The 12520-nt window shown below is 41.6% G+C and overlaps 1 protein-coding gene across 2 annotated transcripts; it reads right to left on the bottom strand.

The window, feature by feature from the left end:
- Positions 1 to 220: 220 nt before the first annotated feature.
- npat (nuclear protein, ataxia-telangiectasia locus) lies at positions 221 to 12390 on the bottom strand. 2 transcript variants are annotated; one of them, XM_030067433.1, is made up of 17 exons: positions 12221 to 12390; positions 11883 to 12001; positions 11690 to 11750; positions 11504 to 11579; positions 11275 to 11315; positions 10869 to 11114; positions 10185 to 10260; positions 9341 to 9467; positions 8552 to 8643; positions 8264 to 8345; positions 7950 to 8046; positions 7715 to 7831; positions 5982 to 7244; positions 5557 to 5657; positions 5357 to 5444; positions 1865 to 3210; positions 221 to 999 (listed from the first exon to the last, which is right to left on the bottom strand). In XM_030067433.1, the coding sequence occupies exons 1-17, from the start codon at positions 12255 to 12257 to the stop codon at positions 922 to 924; spliced, it is 4047 nt and encodes a 1348-aa protein (XP_029923293.1). In that variant the 5' UTR covers positions 12258 to 12390; the 3' UTR covers positions 221 to 921. The 2 variants fall into 2 exon arrangements, with proteins under 2 accessions (XP_029923293.1, XP_029923294.1); XM_030067434.1 differs by having other exon boundaries at positions 11504 to 11576.
- Positions 12391 to 12520: the final 130 nt, after the last annotated feature.

Here is a 12520-nt window from a genome sequence, read left to right as displayed (position 1 = left end):
TGCAGTCTCCAGTATTATTGTTATAATCAAAGAATTATATTGTAATTTTTCAGATGCCATCTTCTATAAAACCATTGTAGGAAAGGAAATAACAAATTCCACAAATACTGACATTACGTCAGTGAACAAACTCAGAGCATGTAGTACATTACTAAATTTTATATTATAAAGCAGGGATAAAGTTTGTGCACAGAAGAAAAACACAACAGTTTCTTTGTTTTATTATCATTTCTTATTTATTCAGTGTTGAATAAACAACAAATAATGCCTGAGTATTCACATTTGAGCATTATTTTGAGTTCCATTCCACCACTTCAGGAAAAAAAAATGATTACAAAATATATACATATGTATTTTTAGTACTTCAATTATCCATCTTTTTTCTGAGCATGATGACAATGAATTTTATTCAGTGCAACTAAAAGTACAGTGGAGGCATTTTATCAGAATGTCTTAACTCCCAAACTGTCTATCACGTTGTTAACTGAAATCATCAAACTGGGAACAGATACTGAACAGAAACACTTTGAGTCAGAGAGATTAAAATCTGTACAATCTGCATCCGCTGCATGGAAGTGCTCTAAGTCAGTTCTGCAACTGTGACAGTATTAAATAAAAAAAAAAAAAAAAAAAAACTAACACAAGAGAACATAAAAAAAACACCTATGACCCGTGGTTGTGCCACTGCTGTAGCTAATATTTTATTAAAATTTCTGATAGTGAAAGCTAAACATCTAAGTGGCAGCCAATTAAAGTCTCACACTGACCTAAGGAGATGTTACAGCTTATAAGGTCTCAGGCAAGGTTACTAATAGGAATCAAAGGCATTGGTTTAGCAGATGGCTTGTCTATTCCTGGAGCGCAGACTAAGCAGGTAGTGACCCAGCAGTCCTTTTGCGGTGGTTTGACCAGTTATCAAACTCACTCATCGTAGTGAAGTGAAGAGAGGAACTTATCCACATCCAAGTCATCTGGGAAGCAATCTAAAATCTTCTGTTTCTGTGAGATTAAAATTATGAGTCAGAATTACATGGCACACAACTGCAAAAATATAATGCAAAATTCCTCATTCATTCATGCTATCAACACAGAGTCCATGCATGATGTTTGGAAATATGACATGTCCGGAACACAGAAATGCAATACAACATACAACTGCACCTTATCAAAATAAACAAACAAAAATAAAATAGAAAACACTCAAATGTATTTCGCATTCTGATTTGAAGTTATAATACTTTCTGTTGCATGTTACTGTGTGCAAAATGCACACGATCAATTAAAAAAAAAGTTCACGAGCATATTTTTTTTAATCATTATCCTCATCACTTAAAATCAGTTTGTTCACAGGCCTGACGTTTGTATAAACAAGCGTGTACTGTATTTCCTCTGGTGCTTCCTTTTGTGAAAACATATCGCACTCCTGGCATTTTAAGTCTGACTTCAAACGACTGCATTTTTCAAAACGCTGGTGCTTTTATTACATGGAGGGAGTGTGATAGGGAGTAGCTGCAAGGCAGATTGCAACAACTGTTTTTGTAGCACTTATCGAAACAACCAAAATAAAAAAAGGAAGGACTGACAACTGATTGTTTACAAGAACAACTGGAATGAAAAGTCAAGTTAAAATCTTGGTAGCAGTTGTTGTATGTGGAGTTTCTGATTTAAGAGTCACCATGGCAGCACATCCGCAGGGCTGTGGGTGTTTCTGATTATGTGTTGTACCAAAGCGCTGTTTGCCGATAGTGGCAGATAGCACAGTGAGTCATCTTGGAGAGAAAAAAGTATACAGCTCAGGCTGTGCTTTTTCTACGAGGGAACAGGCATTTTAAATGTATTTAACAAATGGCGTATATTTACTCACCTTGTCCTTTTTGCCGTTGGAAGAACGTTTTGACTCCTTCTTTGATGGTGGGCTGCCAGTGGGAGTAGACTGCTTGCGCTTCTTGGAGATTTTTGACGTTGCAGAAGACGTTTCCTCTGCGCCCTCCTGACGCAGGCTGTCCTTCAGTGGAGTGCCTGTCCTGGCAATGGCAGCACGTGACAGGATCATGAGAGTGTGAGCAGCCATGTTTATGCTATTTTCACTGCCAGCTTCACTGGCTGGGCTGCAGGTGGGGAGGTCTGGAGTATTGGGAGGCATCAGATGTTTGGGAGTTCCCTCTCCATCTCTAGCCTGCCTCTGTCGGGCTGGAGTCCTGGGGCCATCAACAGATTCCTCCGGGTTACGACCAGACCCGGGGGAATAGACCATTCCGGGTCTTTTGCTTGGGGTGGAAGGAGAATTGAGCCCCTGGATGTCCTGGAGCATCTCAGCTGCCTGCTTGGCCAGAGAGGTGGTCTTCGACGGGGCTTTAGTGGACTTGGTCTGGGGGTTTGGGGTTGGCAGGGAGACAGCTGGTGGGCTGAAGTCTCTTGGTGCTGGGGAGAGAGTTGACTGCTGCTGCTGCTCCCGCCTGCCCCCCTCTACTTCATTCTCCTTGTTAGCCATCACATTTGGCAACTCCTGAGAGGGAGTCCTTTTTTCTGTGCGTCCCTCACGGGGTTTGGCAGGAGCTTTGTCAGCGGGTTCCTTCCTGCTGCCGTCCTCTTTATCCTTTTTACTCACTGATTTTAACGTATAATCAGCGGACAATGACCTAGAACTGTGGGTGTCCTTAGATTTTGCCTCATGATCATTTTTGTGTTTCCTTTCAAGAGATTTTGATCTGTCTCCGGATTCTGAACTCTTTGAAGACTCAGTCTGTGATGTGTCAGCCGTACTGGGACTTGCACTTTGAGGTTTTTGGTCATGGATTTTATGATCCTGTTTGCGAGGGGTTCTTCTTACTTCTTTCTGGTGTTGTTGCGGAGCCATGGTTTTCTCTTTCACTAAAACTAATCCAGTCTGAGTACTATCAGAGCACCTCACAGTCTCTATCCTCCTTTTGGGCTTGTTTCCACCCAGGATAGCAGGCTTTGTTCGACGAACACGTTGGATTTTATCTTTGTCAATCAGCTGGACAGAAAGCGGCACGGGTTTGTTTGCTGTTGGAGGTGTGGTGGCTGTAGATGTTTTACTGCTATTTGATGGCGTTGCTTCTCTCGAAGAATCAAAACAGAGAATCCTTCTGTGATTGGGACTTGTGCCTGCTTGAACCTTCTGCTGGCCTGGGTTTTCAGCTGGCACAGATTGGACCACCTTACTAACCAAATTTTGTTCAGGGGCTCCTGTCGTGACAGGAATAAAAACAAACAAACAAACAAAAAAAAAAACAAGGCAATTAAAAACAAATATTCAGGATGGCAGCTTGGGATACACTGTAATTAAGTCAAATTAACAGATTATTATGGTTATTTTCCAACCTGGGGCTTATTTTTCTAGTCGGCACTATCTTGCCATTTGATTATGGTCAAATTTTTCTTCTCTGTGGAATCTAGCTCATAGATGCACAGGTCTCCAATACATACAAAAGGTCAAAGTAAAAGGCAGCTGCTGAACCCAAAAAGTTATAAAAACACATCCTTTGAACAGAATGACACCATGTGGCAATGCGATGTGTCATATTCAATTTTCACATTAACTACTGCCTGAAACTTCTGTATACCGTGGGACTGATATAAGGAGTTATCCATAAAACTCACTGATGGTGTACTATGGGTAGGTGGGAAGACATTTTCGCTACTGATAAAAATATATGCCTCAGTTTTACCATGTCACTACCAATGGAAATGGATCAGGGTGTTATAAATCTGGCGATCAGTACGGCATTTTAAATTAAAAGAAAAAAAAAAGACAGTCCATTTGCTATGTAAGGGCCATCTCTGCCCAATTTACTTTGGCTCATGGCAAATATTTCACTTACAACACTGGGGGTGCATCATGTTAAATACTGCAAGTAGTACCCTCAGGGCTTAAATGAGGAACTGAGTTTGTCATGATTTTTATATAGATGGGTAATAGTGATGCATATGTAATTGTAATTTGATGAGTCTGCATATGTATACAGAAGCATTTTGATATTGCTACTGTGTCAGTAAATTGCTCCTTTACCTGGTTGTTGCAACAACAAAATGTTAGATAGTTTCTCTCATTACTTGTTCTTTTCATACGACTATTTGTCTTCCTATAGTGTATTTGTATCAGCTGACATTAAATCACCAGCAGGTCCCTGGCTGCTGATTAACAGGGGTCACACCGACAATGAATCTGTTTTCTTTGCTGCTGGGTAGATGAAAAAGTGTTACTCATTTGCAAGTGCAGATGGCTTTATTAGTAATTTTTAGCTTTTTAGAGTGTGCAGAAAGTTGAGCACACCACTTCTCCAGTTAGTGCAGCATTTTCCACAACCTCTTCTATTAAGTATTTCCTCTGCATTCGCTCAGCCAAGGTGCAACGCCACAGTCAGAACATTACCGCCACAGGTAAGTTACTTAGGAAATTAACAAAAGATAATGATGTATCACAAGTTGTCTCAACAAGCACAAACAAGCACAGGCCCACTGCTGAGAAGCAGCTCTTTAAACACAATCAAGTGCCCAAATATACCAAGTGTTAGTGTCACAATCTGCACTACAACCAAAGCTATGACTGACAGCGATAGAAAATTAACTACCAAAAATGAACTACTGTCACCAGAGCTACAAATCAGCCACAGAGGAGACACTGCTCCTGTTAATAAACAGAGGTCTGCTGGAAAGGGTTTCAGCTTTGTTCAGCTTTTAACCTGGGCCACCGCCAACATTAATACTACTGTTAAGCGTCTCTGCAGCTGGAGCCTGTGCCACAGTAACTTTATGAGCCATTTAAAGTTCACCCTAAGTTATATGGGATTTTAAATGTACATTGCAAATAGAGAAAAACATTCACCTCAGCCACTTGTGGTAATTTGCGAGCAGAGGTTACTGTATTGTCTGTTAACACAAGTGGTAAATGGTAACCATAATAGGAACCAATGTCAGCAGTCCTAAGTACTAAAGCTCAAAATAATAATTTTCATTCACACTAATACGACCAATCACACTTAGGAAAAGCAAAAAATATCTTCTGTAATTTTGTTTTGTTTAAATGCAAAAATAAAAATGATTTTGTCTTCCTAAGAATAAAAACAATGTTTTTCAACCAGAGCATCGAAATCTCATTCACAGATATTTTAAGTTTGTGTTATTGTGTTGGTTTTTTCGATTTGACTGCCTATGACTACTTTGGCCCTTTAGGTGTATGTTGGAGAGATCCACTTCTTGCAACTGGATATGCAAAGCTCTGCAGTGAAGTGGCTGATGAAATTTCAAAAACAATTGACATGATGGCATAAAAACAGCAAAAAAAAAATAGTCGGTGCAGGTTAGAAATATCCATAATTATTCTTTAACTAACCTGGTATCGCAGGCTGCTTAAGGGCCACGGTGGGGGGGTTTAGAGTTTCTGACTGCTGTACTGGTGCTGGGCTTGGAATGGCAACAAGCTGAAATGTAATATTCATAATGTGTTATTGCTCTGCAAAATCATAAGCTGAGAGACAAGTAATGTTTTTTTTTAAATAATTTGAGTCTTTCAAATATAAACATTAATTTTACCTGATTGGACACCATCTGGATCTTCCCCAGTGTATTCTGTCCCATAACGGATACAGGAAGCATCATGGATGGAACAGGTGACTGTAAGATGAGTGCTGAACCTGAAAGAACATAACAAAAAAACTTTTGTTTTTTTTCTATAGCACTCTTTTGATCACTGAATGAGAAATTTTCTCTTTCTCTCAGGCTAAATCCCTTGGGATTGTGGCTATTTTAATATTCTGATATGTCATTTAGTGTTGTCTTTTCTGGTTTAAAGGCTGGATTAAAATAAAGGGATGCAATTTTCTGAAATTATTAGACTGTTCTAGTTGCTGTATTATTTGCCTCTACCTGCTTGGTCATCATATCAACATTACCAACAGTTGTTTATCAAAGCCCCCTTGTGTGTTGTTGTGTGCTCCAGCTAAAACGCTGTATCTTACCAGTGGGGTAGCCTTGAGCGCGGGGCGGTGTGACTGGAGAATACTGGGGGGTGGGCAAAGGTTGTCCCTTTGGGATACCAGCAGCAGGCACCAGCACCTGCCTGGCCTGTGGGTCTGTCGTCGGGGGATTGGTCACTAAGAAGTAACTGGCAGTGGCCCCAGGGAGGGCAGAGTTAGCGGTGTCCAAGGGTAACTGGATTATGTAGCTGGGCTGGGCCTCTGATGTGCCTGCTAATGGAGATGTGACCACCATGCCAGCCTTCTCACTGAGAGGATTTGTCTCTGTTGTTGGAGCCTGAAGGACCTCAGAGCATTGCAAGCTGTTTACCGCCTGTGCTGTCTCATCCAGGTTGGCCTGTGATGCGCCAGGACCTTCAGGAGGCTTGGCTGGAGAGGACAGGAAAATGGTGGGTATTTTCTCTCCAGAGACGGTGGACGCTTCCGAATTTGAGGCTGAATTGCTTGGAGGAGCCTCATCCTGATTATCACTGATGATGATCTTTAAAGAAACTACATTACTGGGATCAGCTGCACCCTTATTTTGGCTGCTACCCATTGTGCTTACTAGTGCAGATACAGATGAAGATGTAGTTGAGGCAGTTTTGAGAGATGAAACAGAGGAAGTAGCCACTGGCTGAGCATCTTCTGCGCTGCTTGGAACAGACCCTGTCACTTGAGGCAGGGTAGCAGTCAGTGTTAGGGTTGGGGTTTTGTTTAATTCATCTGGTACAGGTGAGGCAAACCCAGGCTCACAACTAGGAGCTGTAGCTGACTGCTCCTTAATCTCAGCTTGGGGATCTGTCTTTCCCTCAGCCTCTTGTGCTTGTGTATCTTCCTGTGTTTTGTCCACATTACATTCCAAAGTGGGTTCGGTTGCAGCAGGGTTGCTTGCTGAGTGTATTGTGGTTGATTCAGTGGGGGCAACAGAAGTGGCTGTGCTGTCAGAGGGAGGAGGTGGAGTATTCAAAGGTCCATCCACATCCATAACCTCCACAGTATTATTGTCACTGAAGAGAGAGCCTTTTTCTACTCTGTTAGAGTCCACTGCTGCAGATGAGGAGACATCCTGTTGCTGTTCATGATCCACTAACAATTTGGCTGTGCTGTTCTCAATCCTGGAACCTCTGCCAAGAACTGTTTTCTTTGACAGGCTCAGGGCAGCACACTTCCTGGTTTTCCTGGACTTCAGCTCTTGTCCTGTCCGTACCTTCCCTGCTGATGGCGTTGCATCTGGAACACTTGCAGCATCTCTTTGTATAATGCCTGTAAAATGACATGGATGACAGATTTATTGATTAATTTTTCTGTCAGAGTCACACATCTAAGTGTGAGTGCCCAAGTATGTATAAAGGCTACATCTTCAGAGCGCTATAGAACCATGAGTACTCAATAAGTGATGAAAAACGGTGTATTACAAAAAAAAAAAACAATGTAAAATTGTGCTACTTCTAAAACCTGATGTCAAGAAACTTAACTTGATCTACACTGATGGAAACAATAATCAAGGATGACAAAGATGTTTAGTTGGTGGTTAATTGCTTGGTTTTCAGAGTATTTGCAAACCTTAAAGTCATCCCAGCAGGCGCAATACGAGAAAAGTGTAATATATAGAAAAATGAAACTTCAGGCAAACACAGGTCGAAAGCTCAGCTATGTAAGCGCAATGTGTTGCAAACCAGTGGTGACAATTTCTCTTGTCTTTTTCGAGCAACTGCTGAAACATGGAGGATTACCTGTGTCTTCGTTCTGAGGAGCTCTGTCAATAGATGAAGGCCCAGCGGTATCACTTTCTTCTGGGCTACTGCTAATGTCTCCATCTCCTGGTTCTGCCTCATTGATTCTTGTTTTATCTTCAAACACATCAGAAAACAATCTTTTTAATCAAGAAAGGGCTTTGAAGCATGCCCTTATTACAGAGAAATACTGAGAAATACTCTGCACAATTAAGGCAAGGCAAATAATACTTACTGTAATCAAACAGATCAAAGAGAGCCTGAAAGGCAGGGTCAGATTCTGTTTGTTCCAATATGTCATGGATGGCATCATCACTCATATGGATTTCACCCTTCATAGGACAATTAGTGAGGAAATAATGTTACACAAGCCGTCATTCAATTAACATTCCTGTATAACACAGGTGTTATACAGGATTTTACACAAACAACTGTATTCAACTGTATTTCCCTGCATACACTTCCACATGAGATACAAGGTAATATGTTTTTTTTTTTTTTTTTTTTATGGATAATCTGTAATTAGTAACATGTCATGGAAAGAATCACCTGTAAGCCCAGGATTTCATCTATGGACTGGTCTGGTTCCACTGTACCGCATGACGCTTTTGATGTTTGGGGGGTTGGATCACTAAAAGTGCATATAACACAAAAGAACATCTTGTTATCACCGTGTTATAACACGCTTGCAGTCATGCCACCACATTGCATGCAAATGACAAACAACAAAAAATAAATAAATAAATAAAAAAAAATCACATATTCCAAAATCCTAAAACAGAAAAAATGAAGCAATTAGGAATTACAACTAAATACAACAGCAGCGTCTTAACTTACCTCGCAAGGATTTTGTTGATGTTTTCAGCAAGCTTCTCTTGCAACGACCGGTCACCCAATATTTTTTCACGTGCATTTTGTATCACCAGTTGCTGTGGACAAGATTGTAGGTTGTTCAATCAAAAACATTTAGGACACACGAATTACGCCTTAAAGAGAACGCCTGTTACTTTTCCATGATGACTTGAAAGCTTGCTTCCAGGAATGCTAGCAGGTACTACAGAGTATTATAGCAGGTACAGTTCTAAGGTGACTTTCTGGGTGATTTAAGGCAAAAACATATTTCCTGTTATAAGAATTCATTTGCACCCTTTTAATCTTGGACTAATTACCTGTAAAATACATGAGTAGATGGTCTGAATCAATCCAGATAAGGTGACTCTAGAAATTACCTTCAATCAGGGTGGAGAGCCACATCAGACTACTTTTGTTGGAAAAAAAATTTAAAAAATTATGTTCATTTGATAGCAGTGCTTCCCCTACACTTATGCTGAAGACACAGAACAACGCTGCTTGAGCGCTCATTAAGAATGACACTGTGTCTACAATTCTTAACACAAACTGTTAACGTGAGTGCTTTAAATTACGTTTTAAGGTGACAGCCCACAGGCCACACCTGTGTATTGTGGTGTTCAGTTCCTCCTGGAATGGATGGACCCAGATCAGCTGTAATATTCCCAGGTTATTTGGGTGAGAGGAGCACTTGCTGCGCAAAATCTCCACATTTGAAAGAAAATCAACAGCAACTACATTAACACAAGTAAACCATCTGATTGGTGAGTCACTCACAGGGAAGTTCTCATCGACGACCTCTTCAGGGCCCGGGGGCTCTGCAGCAAGGCCACTGACAGTCATGGTGGATCTCCCGGTGCTGCTGGACCCAGTCAGACCACCGCCTCTCCTCCTGGGACTATCCCTGCAAACAGCAGCATGGATTATAGAGTAGGGCCCAGTTGACACATAGATACCAGACAATTATGGTCTTTAAAGTGTACTGGTATCTGTCTTTGTACCACCAATAATGCACTACTAAGATACCGTATTTCCCCAATTAACAGCCTGGGCGTTTAATACGCAAAATCAACTTGGACCCCAGGCGTTTAAAAGAACCAGGCGGCTATTCGCTGCAGGCCTTTATTTATTTTTGCAGAGACCTGCACCAGGCCATTATTGTGACGACAGTTACTGTCCAACATATTTACAGTTGGTCGATTTAAGATTACGGTACACCCTTTTTTCTAACGTTAGCTAGCTCTCTTATTTTGACAGAAACGGAAGTGCTGCACAGTAATTGTGCGGCTAACTGTTTACTTCTGCAAAAATAAGGTGAATAGCATTATTTTGGGTTACCTCAATATAATGCAAATAATCACCCCGGCGGTTATTCGGGTGGGCGTTTAATATGCAAAATGGGTGCAGACCCCAGGCGTTTAAAAGAACCAGGCGGCTATTTGTGGCCAGGCGATTAATTGGGGAAATACGGTAAGCAATAATACACTGTTTACCTGCAATAATTACTAAAGTGTATTGTAATTGTTCTTCCCCAATTATTTGTTTAGTCAAATATTAGTCAAACCATTGCATTGCTTTTCACAATTCCCTTTTATCTATCACTATAAATATTCAAACTTACCATTTCCGCCGTCCTGGAGACATTGGGCCTGGGATAAGTCGATGCTCTGAAACTAGCATCTGCACTGGTGAGTCTCCTGGAATACACACATTATTTTACAAATAGTCGAAAAGCTGCTTTTTCGTCTGGTCAATGACGGCCTATGGGGCAAAGACTCAATAAGATTAAAAAACAAAAACAAACAAACAAAAAAAAAAAAACACTGCTAAATTTATGTCTGCTCACTCTTAGTCAGAACCTTGTCCGGATGTAAAATTTAAGCAAATTATGAGATTCAGTAGGGTACACTGTGCTGTTCTTTCAGTGCATGTTGTAGCATAACTTCAGAGACAAGCCTAGGAAACCAAAACTGATGCAAATAGCGCTGCCATGATGTGGTTTGCCTATCATTTCCTCTGCATTTAAGCGGCAGCGCAGGGCCACGATTGTAAGAAAATTGCTACTAGTGCTAGAGGATGTAAAATAAAAATGATCGTGTAATTCCTCCTACATTCCCCCTAAATATAATTTAAAGAAACACCCCCTTTTTTCAACCAATGCAATCTGCATCAACCAAAAAAAGAAGAGAGAAAACGAAAAAACAGACAGAAAGAAACATAAGTTAACACTCTCAAAGCACCACAACTACAAAAAAAGACACTTAAAAAAGCATCATATGAGAGACATTGTGTTTATGATACTTACTGAACATATTCACTACACGCCCGCCGCCCTCTTGGATCTGCAAGTGTGTGCTGCTGGAGGAGGCAGGTCTGCTCTGCAGGGCTGGGTAGTTCACAGGAGTGGAGTGGCCTAGCATGCTGTGTGAGGTGTGGACAGGGCTGATGATGGACCCCGGCTCCAGCGTGGAGGGGCAGACAACGCTGCCGGTGGGGGTCTGAGTCAGGGCCCGCTGCCGTCTTACGTTTGCCAGTCCCATGCGTGAACGCACTGTAATGGACAGAGGCTTACAAAATAACTGCCTGCAGATATACCCTGGGCGGACATAAAAATCAGACAACAGAGCTCTATCTCTAATTCTGCCCTGCATTACTGTCCACAAACAGCTGACATTCCCTTCTGTCACTGTACAAATGAATAACACACTTACCTCGCTGAGATGAAGATAAAGCTGGGGAGTTCTGCAAAGATCTAGAAATACCACAGAAATAAAAAATAAATCAACAGATATCAAATATATCATCAAATATCACTGACCAAGATCCTTAAGATTTCATTTGAAAATAAAGCTAGAAAAAACAAGATCACAGGCATTTTCAGCTAAAAGCTATTAAAAAAGTGGCATTGATTTGAATGTTTGAACCAGGAACTAATCTCACCTGATCTGGTTGAGCGTAATATCCAGCTTTTTCCACAGTGAGGTCATCATCGGCGGCACCTCGTGGGTGGTCTCTGCTGAGAGATTTGACAACTTCTCAAACAAGACTGAACAGCCTGAGAAACATGAGCTACGGTGAACCATGTGTTGTGCTTTTACTGAAGGGGACAATGTCAGCTCGCCTCACCTTTTGCTTTGGCAGCCACATACTCATTCAAAATGGTTGTCAGGCTCTTTCCAAAGAGAGACTGCAGGGATATATAGAATATAAACAACAATTTCCATGAAAAGCTGCAGAGATGGGCCATCTTGATGTGAGCAACATCCATTGATTTGTTTTATAAAGGGGTTGCTTGGGGGGTAAAAGACAGCATACTTACAAATACACAAGCAGGAATAGCTCCATCCTCAGTGGTGTGTTCAGCATACTCCTTCAGGTTGGGGCTCTCATGAATGAAAGCCTGACTTGTGGCAGACAGCCCCTCTTCTTGGAGATAGCCTGGGATGACATTGATCAACTCAACATTAGCCGCCAAAGGTGACAGTCAATCCAAGATCCACAGCTGGCAAGCCGCATACACTCAAACAAAGCGATATTGCCACTCACTGGGTATGTAAGCGAACACAGATACCGCAGAGCTAACTTTAGCCACCCTATCGCCAGTGGACTGACATTGTTGGCTAATGCCAGACCTCTGCTTCGGCGACCCAGACTTACCTAAAACAAGCCGAGCTACGTCGGACGGAAGCAACATGGCTGCCTTAACTTCTGCGGAGGCCACCGTGAATAGTTACATATTCAGATAAATTATTACAGAAGTCAGCGGGGACCGCAAAATCAAGAAACAGCGACGGTATTGTTTATCAGTGCGACGTCCTAAGGACACTGTTTCATCAAAAGGCGGGGAACTCGAGCACGCATAACCCGGAAGAGTCACAACAGCCTGCCGAAGGGCATCTTGGTAGTTGTAGTCGTATGCATAAACAAGCGGCTTTGTTGTTCTCTACGTATTGTCGT

This window comes from Myripristis murdjan, chromosome 13, assembly GCF_902150065.1.
Source record: "Myripristis murdjan chromosome 13, fMyrMur1.1, whole genome shotgun sequence".
Taxonomy (NCBI): Eukaryota; Metazoa; Chordata; class Actinopteri; order Holocentriformes; family Holocentridae; genus Myripristis; species Myripristis murdjan.
The sequence above is the reverse complement of the archived record's forward strand: the minus strand, read 5'-3'. Positions and strand labels throughout refer to the sequence as shown.

Bases quoted from the DNA above. Each gene is read 5' to 3' on its own strand.
- npat (XM_030067433.1), bottom strand. From the start codon at position 12,257: ATGTTGCTTCCGTCCGACGTAGCTCGGCTTGTTTTAG. The intron at 11,316-11,503 runs GTGAGATTAGTT...TGGTATTTCTAG, and splicing joins ATTACGCTCAACCAGATCAG to ATCTTTGCAGAACTCCCCAG. The intron at 7,832-7,949 runs GTAAGTATTATT...ATGTGTTTGAAG, and splicing joins CTTTGATCTGTTTGATTACA to ATAAAACAAGAATCAATGAG.